At 35.0% G+C, this 17,304-nt stretch overlaps 1 protein-coding gene across 3 annotated transcripts; it reads left to right on the top strand.

The window, feature by feature from the left end:
* Positions 1-4,167: 4,167 nt before the first annotated feature.
* On the top strand, positions 4,168-16,065 carry LOC106157400 (synaptosomal-associated protein 47). 3 transcript variants are annotated; one of them, XM_013533038.2, is made up of 8 exons: positions 4,168-4,269; positions 6,704-6,867; positions 7,246-7,453; positions 11,508-11,741; positions 12,224-12,550; positions 12,826-12,981; positions 13,295-13,373; positions 13,741-16,065. In XM_013533038.2, exons 3-8 carry the CDS (start codon positions 7,253-7,255, stop codon positions 14,058-14,060), a joined length of 1,317 nt encoding a protein of 438 aa, XP_013388492.2. In that variant the 5' UTR covers positions 4,168-4,269; positions 6,704-6,867; positions 7,246-7,252; the 3' UTR covers positions 14,061-16,065. The 3 variants fall into 3 exon arrangements, with proteins under 3 accessions (XP_013388492.2, XP_086869953.1, XP_086869954.1); XM_087013827.1 differs by lacking the exon at positions 4,168-4,269 and adding an exon at positions 4,321-4,627; XM_087013828.1 differs by lacking the exon at positions 4,168-4,269 and adding an exon at positions 4,728-4,924.
* The last annotated feature ends 1,239 nt before the right edge of the window (positions 16,066-17,304 follow it).

The raw sequence follows: 17,304 nt of genomic DNA, 5'->3' as shown, positions 1-17,304 counted from the left end.
TATTCTGCTCTACTCGGGCGGGGTATAAATGACGTCATGATGGTCTAATATGTTTCAGGTGGGGTAAAGATTGGTGCGGCACGCAGGAATGTGAAGCAAGATAATAAACGATGAACAAGGCATATCGCTTCGTTATCGTCCATTTTCATGCAACCGTGATCGGCAAATGCATTACATTCGTGTGCCACGTACACTCTCTGGCTTAATCGTGGATCTTCCAATGAAATGTTTTAAAAAAATCAAAATGCACAATAAAAATTTTAAACAACTCAGTGAGGTAGGCCTAGGTGTCAATAACAGCCATTTAGGCACACAGTATAATACAAATTCGGCGCGCTTAAAACCCAGCTGACGGGCATGTTAGTTGCTTATACTTTACTATCCATTATATACACCCAAATCCATCCATGGATTGTCTAATAAAAGAGCGTTTTATTGAAAAAAAAAGGGATTAAATAAGGTGGTCAACAAAACGCTTCAATATAGATCATGTAAAAGTTAATGAAGAGAAATATACCAACATAAATTTACAGTGGTTAAGAAATCGTGGTCGTTGGCTTGAGTTAAATTTCAAGAACACCAAGTGTCAACACCCCGTCATCTTGACTATTTGAAAACCGAACGTATTCACGTGTGAACATTGCGGCTGTTATTGTCCATTTTCATTTTTTTAATCTGCATCATTTTTGTCCAAAGAATGTTAAGGGTCATCCATTTTTATCTTCATTTAAAAAAGTGATGATCCAAATCTCTGTCAAAGTTCATCATTTTTGGCTTTCACCTTGTTATTGTACTCTCCAAGGGACAGAGTCTTTGAAGTTGAAGATAAAAATGGATGAACCTTTGAGAGAGAGAGAGAGAGAGAGAGGGGAGGGCGGGGGTCCCTTCACCATGGTAACAGCGAGAGAAGACTGAGGAGACCCCTGGTGGGGGGAGGGGGTAGAGGGCGCCATTGTTCTGACTAGCGTGACAGATGAGACCCGAGAAATACCATGTACAAGTACACCAATCGCATTAATGGGTCTGCCTCCACCTACAAGGACGCATTTAATGTCAAACCCCAGCAAATGAAGGCTGAGAGTAACGGATGTTGTTAATTTTCCAATATAGTTGTGTTTTCATACAGATATACATAATTTTAATTTGCAGTAACTAAAACAGAAAACGAACAAACGCAGGCATACACACACAAATACACACATTTTGAATAAACAAAACATGAGAGTGATATCTTCATTATATATTAATGCAAATATCGAGATCAATTTAATCAGTAATTTCATCATTAAATTTAATTTCTCCCTTGCTGATAACTTGGATCAGCTAGGGAGAAAATACATTTAATGTAACCTGTTAATTATATCTATCACTATAGGGCACGAGGGGCTAAGGGAAGAGTTTATCTGCTCCCTCATTTTAAAACAGGTCATTCCTAAGTGCACTTTACAGCTGAAATGCATGGACGGTAATCTGGTGTACCTATACGACACACCGAGGTTATGAAGTACTTGGCATATAGAAGAGGTTTTTTTTCTAATGCAATATTTTCATTTTAAAATTTGTTACCCCCTTGACAGTGCTACTACATATACTATTATTATTATTATTATTATTATTATTATTATTATTATTATTATTATAAGTAGTAGTAGTAGTATCGATCTACTCATGTTTGTTTGATTTCCTCATCTCCGGAGCCAAATGTTTGTAAATCTTATTTTTTCATTACTTACAAATTGTCAAACTACGCTATCATTATATCCAGAGAATCTTTGAATCTTAGAATGTATAATATTTGACCGTATGTTTCTCTGCGTTATCACAGGTAAACCTGCTGTAAAGTACATTTTATCGAGCACTGAACTTGGACTTCATTTCTGTGGTGTCGGGCAGAATAGCCACATCTGTAAATAACTGTAAAAAAGTTGACAAATAAAATGTTTAAACGGATATTAGATCTTAGACTCGATCAAGGTAAAATATAATATTTTTAACTAAATAAAACAAATGAAAAATGAAATAAGATAAATAACTGAATTAAAATATTTAGATAAAGTTGAAAAAGATTACGGTGATGATGGAAAGAAATTAAATTTAAAAAATCCTAAATCAAAAGAAGGCATTGCATGCGATTGTTATACAGGATGTTTATAGGTTGGTACACTTAATAATGCAAATTCCAAAAAGCGACTGGTTTTCTTTCTCCAGCCGATATTCACTACTTGGGTTAGCAAGAATTAATCTATCCATTTAACTTTATTTATTGCAGGTAAAAACACGGCTAATATAAAATTTATCTTCTCCATGGTACAATTAAATAAACAAAAATAAAAATATTATCAATATAACAATAAAGGGTTTATAGAAATTGTTGTCAAAATAAATTTTAGCAATCCTTTTTTTATATATAAAACTTAGATAGGCTGACTTAAAACGCTCTTATGCTTTTGAGTCCCTAATGAAGTTTTCGAGATTATCCCATAAAAGTACAGATAAAAATGGGCCCATTAATTTGAACTTGGTTTGCAACCAGGTTAGTATAATTAATATTGTGTCTCTATTTCTGTGTGCATGTGTGTGTGTGTGTGTGTGTGTGTGTGTGCATGGTTATGTTCTGTGTAAAAAGCTCAAAAAAAGGACTATTACACACTCCTAGGCAGTGCAATCTAATTTTCTTTTTTCTTTTTACTCCGCACAAAAAATCAAACAAAAACATTTTATTTATTTTTTCATATGTTTACTCACTCTTTCAAGATTCTGTAAAATATATTTATTACTTTCAAAATTAAACACAAAATTAGAGTCAGCTATGTGCGAAATATTCTAGATGACCGTCTTGAAACTACCACTAAGAAAATCCCCAAACACCGGCAGCAAAATCTCTTTTAATTAATTTTTTCCCAATTCTTGACAAATAAAGACATTAAAAAATTATTTCATAAATAAAATAAAACATTTTCAGGTTTTTATAAGTTTGTACATGGGGGATAACATTTTTGTTTCATTTAGCTTGGCAAATGTAAAATAAAAAATATAAAAAAAATCAGACAAAAACAAATTTTCGCGTAGACTATAGAAAATGAGAAAATTACGTGGTTTTGTCTTTTTAGATTATTGTACTTTTTTTGTTAACAGTGGGCGACAGCTTAAAGAAGTGGTTTAGTTGATGCGCTGAAAACCACGGACATGTCAGATTAAAAACTAACTGCTTCCTAAAGAGCACAGATTATTTACTGATTTGTTTACAATATAAATACAATAAATCAACGACCAAAAATTGAAGACATCTGGAAAACGTAGCACACGTTTGGAAGTGACAACGGCCTACTACGTGGCAAAATCAAATAACGAAGTATATGATATAATATTAAACAACTTAGTGCCTGTATATTAATCAAACGATATGAAATTATTACCAGAAGAAAGTACGCGAACTATATAAAATTATGGAAAACAATTAATCTTAAATAATATGTATAGATATAAATTGCTTAAAGATGAATTTTAGATCAAATTTTATAACTTGATTAATTAATGTCCAAAAATCACGTTCTTGACACAAATGTTCTGAATAAATCAACTTTGTTGGTCCGTTTTTACGAAAATGCCTCAATTTTGACGTCATTATATATACTCCTATCTTATAAAAATTCTAAATTATGAATGATTTCCCTCCTCTACACCCATTTTTAAATGGGTGTTTCATATAACATTAAAATGGAGCCCCATGGCACTTTTTTTTGGCTGTGGGGACACCTTGAAATGAAACATTTAGACATCAAGGATCAAGAAAATATAAGTGCCCATTTTTTGCTACTGGGTTGCACGTGGACCACACTGCTTATATTTTTATGTGTTTGCTTGTTATGTAACATATGAAAAGAATAAAGCTCTTAAATAAATGTAACGATAAAGATACTTTTTTCTGTAGGTAGGCCTAATGTTGAGAAGATATGGCGGCTAATTGAATAATTTTGCACCAATCAATTGTTTTAGTCTAGAGAAATATGCTATATTATGGAACATTAGACAAGGATAAAAATCACGAGTAGAAAACCTTAAGATAATCGAATTTTTATAATCATGAAAACTTGATCGACTTATATCGTGTCATGGGTTTGATGGATCCGTCTATTCTCCCTAAGGGAGCTCTTCTGTTCGGGGAGGATCAAATTTTCTGTGACGCCAGTTTATTTGGAGGTCAGCTGATCGATTCAGGTCGAACGTCTTTCTGTCTATTTTTCTTGGATTAAACTGTCTAAGCAATATGTAAGTAATTTTTAGCTTCTTGATACTAGTTAATGGTTAGCTCTACGAGTCTATATAGTCCACAAGCTGGTAGTTTGCACGGAAAACAGTGCGACGCATGTGGGATATTTTGTTTTTTATTTTGCACCCTGGTTTGTTAGACTCCGGAGGAAGTGGAGTTACAAGCAAGGCCAGGTGTTTTTCCTACCACCTGTATCAAAATACCAACACCGGATAGCATCCAAGATAACTAATCTACACAGACCTTGTTAGTAGCAGGGTTATAAGACACAGCTGATAACTGACTTTGGCGGTCGTGTTCTGTGAATGCAGTGTACTGTACCAGACGAGGAAAGAAAACCGCGACTTCCATATCCTGGTTGGTGTACTGAGTATATATATTTAGTATGAATGATCTTAATTTTCACTGGCTTGCGTCTTATCGAGGCCAAAACGGACATGAACTGCATCCAACCCAGCTGAGAATGTTCAGATTATTTGATTACAGGGAGCATGTCCTGGTCATGCTGACTTGTGAATTTGCATACCAATAACTTGAATACAGTACTCTATATATTAGTTCATTGAAAGAAGAAAGTCTTGGGCACATATAGTCCCAGTAGAGCTTAATTGGAGATTATAAGAATTTATTTTGGTTGCAGGCAGTTTTATTAAGGTATGTGTTAATTAGTTCCAAAGTGTTCCAAGATATAATATAAGTGAGGTGACTCATCAATGCTTGTTTGTACTAGTACATGATAACATTTACAATCTACAATGTAGGTTGTTATGGCCACTTTTTATTGATTATCTATTTGTTTATAGGTCTTTTTTGTTTGTTTATTATTCCAAGGCACAAGATTCATGTTGACCTACTATTGCACATGTATCATGATAAATGAGGCAATCTTCTATTGGTATGAAGACCTGTTGACCGTCGGGCTCTGTTTCCTTTACTAAGTCCTAACACACGCATGCATGCATGCACACATGCTCATATGCGCACACACAAACATAGGCACACCTGTTCCATAATCCTAGATAACATTATATACGGTGTGCAAAGAATAATAACAACTATTCAGCAAACAGGCTATTGAATGCCACAGTTAAAGTATGCATTGGAAGGATCACTAAATGCTACCAAAGGGAAGCATTAAATATCTCAGCATCTGCGGCAGTACCATATGTTATTGGCATTTTGGGACAAAGAAAACATAGGTATGACTTAACTGTGTGCACATATTATTTGTGTGTACTTCTTGTCTTTTTTCATGCCAAAAAATATGAAATGTTAAGACTTGCCTACCATTCAGGGTAGTGAATAGTTGCAGGTTTTGAACCGCATTAAAATAGATCCTTATCTCATAGTCTGTTCAATGTTACATGGGAAACACAACACGGTATATTTGATAATCAATAGTTGTACATATAAGTTCTCAGGATTAGCCCACAGCTGAGTCTACTACATCTGGGCACTTCAATCAACCCTGGACTGTTAACTACTGTCTTTTGTTTTCAACCTATAACAAGGGATGAAAGGCCCCATTCAGAATGGATGATCCGAGCAGTTACTGATCTGTCGACTAAATACTAGTTTGGCTGACCACAGTTCAAAAGCAATGCTGCTGATTCCTGATGGTCTCCCCGACTCCACACGCACTTTTAAACGGACTAAATCTCTGCTCCAAGGTTTAATTGCTAGGCCCCTGTAGCGACAGCACGTGTGGAGGTGGAAGACCATCACGAATCAGTGGCATCACTTTTGAACTGTGGTCGACCATATTTAGTTACTGATTAGGCCGATCAATAAGTACTTGGTTCATCCATTCTGAATGGGGCCAAAGTGTTATTTCCCCGACTTTTAATGTAATGTCCATTTTCATTTCTGTATATATATTGCATGCTGTGAGCTCTGATGGATTTATTGTAATCAACATACTCAAGTCATTACTGATGTAACTAAGGCCATTTTGGAAGCTGTTGAGAGTAAGTGCTGTGAGAAGCCAGAAGGACATTAAAAGCAATATTTAGGTTGCCAATAGAACGGTTCAGTAATTGGCTTGTTTGTGCAGTCCAGTTAAGACCGGAGATCAGTCCACATTGCCTGGTCAACTGGAGGCATATATTATTGGAAATTGGCAAGTTGTCTTTGCTGTGTTGATTACAATAATACTGGTGGGTAATTAGCATGATGTCCAAGGGATTGTCTACATCTTTTTAAGGGAAGGTCAGGGAGTACCCCACATTTACCCTGGAGATAGCGCTGCATTATTATAGCCCATAACAAAAGTATGTGAGTTTTGGGGTCGAAGTTTGCGAGTGTAAACACATGTATCCAAGATTGTGTCTCATCTGTTCATTTAGTGTTACTGGGTTCATACCAACTAAAATGCTGGCAGCGCGCGTACTGTAATTTACTGTGAAAAGTTAGTTATTGATTTTTTTCTTTTAGTTTAAGCTGACTTGGGGAAACCATATGTGTCTAGAGCAGGCTTAGGCCAAGAAGAGATTCTATAGAGGCCAATTGGTAATCTTGTTACAGCTGTCTGAGGAGATGTGGGATGGTGTGGTCTGGTGATGAGAGACCGCTGTCCAGTTATAATAAACTGACTTAAGGTGAGCCAAAATGTGGTTGCTAAAATGGGTTTGTGCGTGCACATGCGCGCATGCATGCCTGTATCTTTCTATCAGCTTCAGATTTTCTCAAGGAAGTATTGGATAGATTGGGTTTTTTTACTCTTAACTTGTTTTATGGTTACAGTAATGATTTTTTAAAGGATTTTGGAGTCACTTATATTTTATGTGAATATGCAGGAATGTTAGTCTTTGCTTGTGTTTGCACATTTGTCTTTTGTTATTTTTAAATATTGATAAATCTATACTGTATCTTCAGTGTATGCCTCTATGAAGGGTACCACAACTCTCCATGTTATGACTTCTCACAATATCATATTCATTTTACTCCAATAGTAATTCTTCATCTTTTCACTGCAGTACTGTGATGGCGAAGGTGACCACCGCTGAACCCCTTGGTCCTCCTCCAGGGGAGGTACCCCAGAGCAATCCCGACGTCTTCAGCATAGTAAAGTGGCCTGCTGCTTACTGGTATAAGAAGAAAAGGCGGTGGATATATGGGAACTTTTACATGTTCCATGACTGTATTATCTTTCATCATGAGAAACAAAACAAACGGCTCATCCAGGTATTGACCCTTATATACTATGTACTGAGTATGCCATTCAGTTGCCATACATCGTATAAATTTCATACTATTAGTAATTAGCATGCGCTTCTTTCATGATTGCCATATTTCTTTAGAATATTTTGGCATCTTTAACTGATTGGTGACCCTGACACAAAGTCATTGAAATCAGTTGATTGGGAATATTTGTCACAAATAATATTTCTTATCAAAGAGATATTTTGGTACCTAATTTAAATCTGATTACATCCAACTCGGTGATGGAAAACCTTCTAGTATCTGTAATAGTCTACTACTAGAGAGTGTGATCAGTACCATTTTAACCCTAGATGATTGACTTTTCTACATGTGACAACACATTTAAAGGGTAGTAGCACAAACAATGAGATTTGATCTAAAACAGCAAGTCTAGGACTAGGCACAAGTCATGTTACAACAATCACCCTTTTGCCTACCTGAATTAAAAAGAGAGTTTCTATTTGTGGGTACCAGTGATGTTGGTTCATTGATATGTTTCTCAGATTTATCATTGTCATGAGTGGATTTGTTTTCTCAGTAGTGTAAGGTTAAAGGGATGACAACTCTTGGTATGAGATCTGTATTTTACAGTAAAAATATGGTAAACAGCTCACAGAAATATAATATATTCTGTTTTACTACAAAATCGGCAGTTATAACAATTATTCTGAAATCTGTACTTGTAATTGGATTACGTGACCTCCATAGATGGCTATACTCTGTAATACTCTCATAAAAGATTATTCAAAAAAAAAAAAAAAAAAAAAGGGAATAGCTTTGAATGTAAAAATGGATTCATTAACCATTGGTAAATATAGGGAAAATTGTCGTTTACCTGAGGAAAGTTAATTTTTTGGCCAAAATGAACAGTTGTTATCCTATTAAGTAAAGGGAGAGATAATAACAGCACATCCATCACACTGGACATCAGCTGCACATTTAAAGTATCTTCAGGCTGCAGGCATCAATCTTATATATAGATCTCTTTACAGTGATATTTCTTGAATCTTGTCTTTTTTATTTAGCAGAAAAAAAAACATTAAGAGTAAAACTTTGAAGATGCTCCAGGCATGAGATGGCATTCCTTACAAGGATGTTTGTCGAATCTTTTCTGTTTTTTTCCTCTACCAGAAATGAACATTCAGAGAAAAATGGGAATAAGAAAGAAATGTGCAATGATTGAAGATGCCCCAAGCCTTAGATAGCAGTATTACCATTGATATTTGGTGAATCTCCTGTCTTGTGTTTGAGCAGAAATGATCATTCAAAGTCATATACAAAAAATAATATGCAATAAGTGATTGTGCACATATTGTATTGATGCTAACATCTTGTATGGTGGTGAATAATTAATGGAATGGCTTGTGTGATTACAGATAGCACAATATGTTCCTGGGTTTATTTGAAAGCATGGCTTGGAATTATTTGACACATTTTCATGAAAAAAGAAAAAAAAAAATAATGACCCCTATTTTTAAAATCAGTGAGACAAAAGGCTTTTGAAATGACCCTCACAATTCCCAGATACACATATATCGATATAGAAAGATTAAATGTGGTCTTTTGAAGCAGATATTTATTCTCATGAAAATGACATGTAATTGTTTGAAGCTTAGTCATTGGGCTTGCAGTTGGTTATATATATATATATATATATATATATATATTTTTATGTACAGACACAGATGTGTCTGTACATATTGCCATCACCTGTGTCTGTCGTCGCCGTCGTTGCCGTCGCCGTCGCCGTGCACTTTCCTTGTAAACACGATAAGTGGAAGGCAGTTTTTCTTTTTGGCTTTATATTTACAGAGCTGATGAATATTCATAAAACGCAGGTCAAGTTCGAAAATCAGCATGATCGGGCCATTATTGTAGAAATTATGCTGTTTTTTTCACTTTTCAGCATGTTTGCAACACTGTAAACACATTTCAAGGAAAACCGATAGGCCTGTTGTCATGAAACTCACAGGAGTAATCGATCTTACTAAAACGCAGGTCAAGTTCGAAAATCGGCATGATCGGGCCACTATTTTAGTAGTTATGCTTTTTTTTCCACTTTTCAGCATATATGCAACACTGTAAACACAATATAAGAAAAACAGACAGGCCAATTGTCATTAAACTCACAGGAGTGATCAATCCTGCTAAAACGCAGGTTGAGTTAAAAAATCAGCATAATCGGGCCATTATTTTAGAAGTTATGCTGTTTTTTCACATTTCCTCAGATTCAATTCTTAGGCATGTTAACAGTTTCATTATTTAATTAATAAGATACGTGAAAGTGTTTGTTTGACATTTCCTGCATCTTAACAACATTGTTAGTTGATGTTGTTAAAATGATGGTAAACTTGTTATCGTGTATTGTGTAATAAAGTTTCAAAAATGGAAATAAACTTATATCATTGCAGTTTGTCAGATTCAATCATTCACTATGTTCAGAATCTCAGAATGGAAGAAATTGGACATTTAACACTGCTCTATTGATATTTTTCCCATCTCATCAATTTTCTTAGTTGATCATATAAAAATGGCAGTACACTGTTGATTTTGTTTTATGTTAAAAATTGTTAAAAATGGGAAAAAAACATTTCAGAACAGTGCGGTCTTGCTTACATTTTGGCATTTTCAAGTTGTGACTTTGAAGTTCCATGGGCCTGAAGACCTTTGCTAGTCACATTTTCTGAATATCCATGATACTAATATTTTATTTTTAAAAATTGATGGTCATTATGCTGTTAAACATTATGTAATATTGCATCAAAATTTGAAAAAAACCTATTTTGGGCACTGCTCCCATGATGACCATTTAAGAAAAACCATGTGACTTACTGTTCTCAAATAGTACAGTAAATATGTACAGATGTGTCTGTACATATTGCCATCACCTACGTCTGTCATCGCAGTCGCTGTCGCCGGCGCTGTGCACTTTCATTGTATGTGGGATAAGTGGAAGGCAGTTTTACTTTTTGGCTGTTTGGTAATTCTTACTGCCAGTTAACAGTTTTTTTGTGAAAATTTAATTTTTCACATATTGGCATTTTCAAGGTGTGATTTTGAAGTTCCACGGGCTTGAAGACCCATGCTAGTCACATTTTCTGAAAATCCATGATACATATGTTTTATTATTAAAAATTGACGGTCATTATGCTGTTAACCATTATGTAATATTGCATCAGAATAGAAGAAAACACAATTTTGGGTGCTGCTGCCATGATGACCATTATGGGAAAACCGTGTTACTTATAATTGCCATACTTTCAAAAAAGAAATACAGGACTAAAATGCAGCCTGAGTTGGAAAAGCAGTCTAATTGGCTTCTTTTTCTGGAAGTTATACATTTTCAAAGTGTGAACTTGAACTCCCATGGGCCTGAAGCCTTATGCTTGTTACACATTTTACTTACATTGGTATTACCTGTTGAGCATAATTAAAATTTGATGTTGAATTTGCAGTTTAACATAATGTACTTTTGCATCAGAATTGACAGTAGCCTATTTTGTGCATAGTTATTTCCTGTTTTTTGTCTGTACATTTGACAGCTTTGCTGCCTTGTTTTTTTTTGGAATTAAATTGTAGAACTCAGTAGCTCACAAAATCTTTAGATGATAACTGTAAATGTGATGCTGTTGTGTTCTCCTGATGAAGACTAGCTGATCTGTAAATGGTTCAGCAGGCGTCTTTACAAGGAGAACATGGTCTTTGTTAATATCTGCTTCATATTTATTTGTCAGCTATGTTTGTATTAATATTCCACAAAGGTAATAATGTTTTCCAATTCAGATGGTAAAACTCCTCAAATACAATTACTTGTTCTCAGTATTTCCTTTTGAAATGTCAGGAAGACCTGGAAGTGTAAATGAAACATGGTTCATGTAGAACTAAGCTATTTAATTAAAAATGGGACAAAACATTGAATCCAAGTGTAGGGTCAGGTCAAACAAAAAAAAATAGATTTTTTTTGGTAAAACAAATTTAGTGAAGAAATGTTGTGTTATGCACTATTTTTATTAGAAATAAGAAATTTTATTTTCAGGTGCAGATCCCATTTGATTCAATCTTCCAGATCTGTAAAGGATCGTCCATGTTCGTCTATGCTGCCCTGATAATAGCGGTCAAGAATGACCAGCACTGGTTCTCTGCACTGCCCAATCGGGACGGAGCCTACGTCATGCTGGAGCATTTTTGGAAAGAGAGACTGGCGTCGAAAAAACATGACAGAAAGAAAGGAAGTAAAGGCAAGACACAGAAAGGACAGGAACTACTGAAGGTTATACAAATTAATTAATTTGGATTTCATTTATTTATTGTTATAAGTTGTTGGCCTGTCCACGTCCATTTATATACAGCATCTTTTGCTCATGAAACAATTTACATACATACATAAATCTCTGTCTGATATTTTTAATTCGAAAACTTTGTCAAATGCCTTACATTATTTCCTAATTCATCTTCTGGGAAAAAAGTTTTACTGTCTGAAATCCCAACCTTCATGTGGATTGCTAGGTTTTAATTGTTTTGGCAAACTTGTCTGATATCTGAAGATTGTTTCTTGTCAAATGATAAATAAATCTTTAGCCGAATCATTTGAATACCATGATAGAAGTGTAGTTTCATGAAATAATTGAGCTTTCCGATCACAGAAGTTTCAGAGCTCTTGTTATCTTTGCTGATCCAGATCCAGAGAACATGGAAGAAAATACAAATTTAACATACTTGTGCTTTAATTCCTGTGTTCTGTTTATTTTATAGATAACAGCTGACTCTGAGAAAACCTTACAAAAGGCTGCAACACAGCTACACCACCAGGGGGAGCAATTGGATGCTACCATGGCAACGACCTTTGACATCCATGCTGACCTGGATGTCACAGAGAATATCATATCCGGCCTGGAATCATGGCTTGGAAAGTGGAGCGCCTCCGTCAATGTCCCCGCTGAGGCTCATGTGGTTCTTTCTCCAGGGGACATCCCAAAAATACAGGAGTACCCTGTGTTGTTTCAGAAATTCTCTCGTAAGCATGAGAACACCTGGCAACAGGGTGTTTTTGAGATCTCCCCCGAAGGACTGATAATTAAGGTGGGTGAGAGTCGTTAAGACTGTTTTTAATTTCCTTTAGGGTGCATGATTTTAAGAGTAAATGAATGAACCACTTGATTTTTTTCAATTTTCTGAAAGTAATATTGAAAGAAAAATTGTGACAGTAGTATTTCTTTGAAGTTATCAGTGTGCATATTAAAAAAAAAAAGATGTCAGTTTTTTTTTTTAATTCTAAGTTCACATCTGTTGCAATTCAAAAAGCAAAGTAGTTTATATAATCAAGTTAAGATTCCTGAACTTTCCTCATTTTCTAGGATCAGCTGAATGCCATTGTGCAGTTCTATGGGGTCAAGGACGTGTCAAAGGTGAAGGTCACCACCCCGTGGGAAATAGTAATCTCAAAGTTTATGACAGGACAACCTGATGTCAAGTACAGAATTATGTCCACTAAGATGGTGCAAATATTAAAGGTGAGGTTAGGAGAAATACTCCTTTTTTTTTTTTCTGTGGCTTATTTACTCCAAGGTGGAAATTAGGCAACTGACAAGACAATATCGCTTTTAGAAAGACTGCTTTTGATTTTTTTTTAGGTTTGTTTAAAGATTTAAATTTGGAAGAAGATTTATTTAGTAATCTATTAAAAGACATGTCTTAAAAAGAAACAAACTAACAGAGAAAAGTGAAAAAAATTGCTCCGTGAAGCAAAAAATGTCCATGCTTTGCCGTTCCTCCTTGTTAATCATCATATTTTACACATGATTTCATGACTTTTGAATTGACCAGGTGCTGGAAGCCAAATACAGGTCAAAGATGGAGTATGAAGGACCTCCGACTTTGGAGAAATGGCAGAGGAAATCTTGTGGTAATGATATGTTTTTGTATAAATCTTTGGTTAAAATAAATTTCGTTGTTAGGAGGGACCCGTAGGCCATGTATACTAAAAAGTAAACAAAGAAATAAACCAGCAAATAAAGACTAAGTTTTTATTCTAAATAAGTAAATGTCTAAGAGCTTTATACCCTGGCTATGACTTCAGATGAAAGGCCAGTAGATTTTTAAGGATAATATTTAGACCTGTTCTTGCATTGTTTTTATACTTTCAAATGTGAAGGATTGATATGATCTAAGCACTTGATTTTTTTTACATGATTTTAACAGTATTTCTTAAAAATTCAGTTCAAAAACTTGAAAGTAAACTAGACGACTTACATTATCTTTTTTTCTTACAGGTGAGGATCAGCATATCAAGCTGGAAGACCGAATAGACGAGGATGTTTTCACCACCCCTCCCTCCAGCCCTTACCCCTCCATGTCAGAGAAAATGCAATCACAGTCTCAACCACAGGCACAACTAACACAATCTTATCTCATCACAGACGAGGAGCTGGATGAGCTCAGTTCTGCTGTGAGTACCATGAAGACTATGGCCGCAGATATCGGCTATGAGGCTGACAGACAGAATGAGAATATTGAGGAAATGTCGCACATGGTGGAGGGTGCAACACACAGGATTAAAAGCAGTGATAAGAGAGTGAAAAAGTTGACATAACATGCTGGAGTTCCATGAGATAAAAAAAAAAAAGATGTCTTTCGCTGGTTGTAAAATTGAATTTTCGGGTGGAGTAGATTTTGATGGGCGATTCATGTAAGGCATAGTTAAGTGGCTAAGTTCAGGGATGCTTGGTATGTATCATACCAGATGAGTGTTCTTTTCCAGTGAAGAATAAAAAGAACTTGCCATTCTATAAAAAGAAATACAGTTTAGGATGGAAAAAATAGGAAATGGAGAAGTGGAGAGAGATATTACATTTTGGAGGGTTTTGGTCTCAGAAAGTATGTGAAAATAAACTAAGGAAACCGAAGTATAAGTCAATATAAATAAGATGCATTTCATAATATTCAGTGAATTGGAGCATTTTTTGCTAAGTTGACTAGCTTCCCATTTTTAAGGGTAAAATGCCAAATAAATGGACATGCTGAACTCGATCATTTTCCATGTTCAAGAGGCTCTTTGGAGTATTGTAAGTGTGTGTGTAAATACCAAATCTTTTCTGACACAAGCTGACAAATTGTTATCTATCAGAATATGCCTATGGCAAGTTCTGACATTGGTTTTTAGGATGGTCCCATATGAGAACTCCCACCCCCCACTAAACCCACTTTTTAAACCAAAGGTCTCACATAGAGTAGAATGTCTTGTCAAAGAACTTCAGGACAGGTCTCCAGCATTAAGTGATACCAGACTTCGCTGCATTATGCCTTGCTTGCCAGAGTTGGGTTTCTGAATTATTATTTAAAAATATAATCTTCCTATTAATATAGCATGATCATATGCTGTTGTTCTATGCCAGGTGATCTGAATGCTTTTATTTAGTCAAATTATTATATTCCCATGTTACTGTTTAATATTTTTTGTTAAAAAGAAGCTTTGTAATGGTAAAAATGTCCCAATTTTTTTCAACTGTTACTGCTGTTGTTGGAGTCATAAGATTGTGTGTCTGTAAATAAGAGAATTTGCTTTTCTTATTTAAGTTTTGTTTGTATAGTCATTTGCACTGGTGAGTTTGCACTTACAAATACCTGCTTGTAAACAACTTGCCTAGGAAAGAGGCATAAAGTGGAAAATCAGTGAGTACTTAAATTTTATGCCGATTTTCAAGTATATTTTGACATACTTGAAACCAATTTTTGCAAGGCGTTTGTTGAGTCAGTAATGTCATTAAAATGCTGTTTTTCCATGATGATTGATTAAGGTCTGCAATTGACTCTAAGAATACTGATTCAGAATTAATAAATGGTTTTAAAAATTGTTTGCATTTAAAACCACTACAGCCTCTTTGCAAGCATTCAAAGCATTGATGCATGTTGAGAGCAAAAGGCATATGAAACACAAAAACCATTTTTATGATAAGATCAAAATTTCATTTTATGCAAAATTTTATTTTATTCTCTAAAATCATGGATGGAAAATACATTTCTTAAGTTCAGTAATAATTACATAATTATTGACATTACATAAACAGCATACCCCCCAACACAGTTCCACAAATAACCTACAAGCATGCTATGATCTGCTTCATTATAAAATTAAATAAACACCAACCCCATGAACATTTTCAACATTATCATACAACATAACATTACATTGAAATTTGTCACATCTTGGCTTTTGCAAAGCAAATATTGCAGCAATCATTATAATGTGTAAAATTATAATATTACAATTTATAATTTAATACTAAATATCAATATTCGAGTGCTTTTTCAAAAGAAGGTCATTGTTAGGAAAAAGATAATAAAATTGAGACAGGTAACATAAAGATGTCCTATTATTCCCTGTGGATTTTCTTAATTAAGTAACTTCTTTTCCTGCAAGGTTCATTCGATTTGCAACCATGGTTGTTTGTTTTGTATTGGCCATTTCTAAGTACATTAAGTAAAACTTTCTTGCTTTTAATACCCAAATCAGTACATTTTGTAACAACTAGTTCAAATATCACTTTCTATGCTAAAGTGAGATCACACTGAAAATGTTCAACCAAATGTCATGTCATTTCATTATGAAGGTCACTGGTCCAGCAGGTGCTCACCTCACTGAGTAGTGCTGCTGTTCTCAACACTTGACCTTCAAATAGTTTACTCAGATAGTTCATTCACATAGAACAAAAGCAACCCCCTTTCCGTAACTTAACCCCGTTTCTGAACATTTTTTTCATACAAAACCCAAAAAGTTTCTGTTAGAAAGAGAGAAAGTCCTCCAAGGGGTTCAAATTGCTATATACTGATATCAAAGAGACTGGTTCGGTACTTGTTTCACTTTGCCAGCATGAACTCATGTACTACACAACTACAAAAGGTAACTGAATGACCTTACCATCAATACAACACTTCATACACCCTCATTTACAAACGCCTGTAACTTAAAATATGAATCACTTAGTTGTTAAGAGAGTAAGCAATGATACAATTTAATAAATTCTAATATATGATCAACAAGCTTCAACACCCTGGCCCAGGCATTTATATCCACAGCTGATGAGCTAATAAATATTTATATCAATATATATATACAGTCCGTATAAAACCTACAGTTCCCACCACCACCACTGGGGTATAATATAACAATATTGATAACAATTAAAATCACTGGTCTGTGCACCCCCCCCCCCCCCCCCCCCCCAACCCCCATTCCCACCACCACCAAGTCACGAATGATTCTTCTTGTTGTCATGTTCAAGGTAAGAATCACACCCTACCCCTAAGATCATAGAGAACCACTTTCCCTAGTCACCATATCAAATATGACCTTATGTGAAAGACATCTCACAGCTTGTATACTACATCACTGACTCTGAATGAAAGACATCTGACTCTATATAGTGTACTGTTATCACCATCAACATGAAACGTTTTACCCAGGATTTCGTAAAATTGGGATGAATTTGGTTGGTTTTTGCCTTGGCTCTCAGTTAAACCATGTGTTTTCAAGCTGGTCAAGTCTCCGCTGCTTCCAGTTTCAGTTAAGTCCTATTTAAAACCTAGTCAAAATGGACTAAAGCTATAAGCATGAAAGTTTCCATGATATTAACTTCAAGTGGAATAAAGAAATTTAGCAACTTGTTTACAAAGTGGGTCAGTAAAATTTATCCATGGTTCATGCAGGTAGAGATATTAAGGACACAAATGCATGGAGAATCAGTTTTCATTTCTACCTTGAATGCACCAATAAATGCAGTTCACTAATCCTTTTCATGAGACTGTGGCAACAGTATCTTCTCCATGTTTGATTGTTG

This window comes from Lingula anatina, chromosome 5 (genome assembly GCF_051362555.1).
Source record: "Lingula anatina isolate TDL-2025a chromosome 5, LinAna3.0, whole genome shotgun sequence".
Lineage (NCBI taxonomy): Eukaryota > Metazoa > Brachiopoda > Lingulata > Lingulida > Lingulidae > Lingula > Lingula anatina.
The sequence above is the reverse complement of the archived record's forward strand: the minus strand, read 5'-3'. Positions and strand labels throughout refer to the sequence as shown.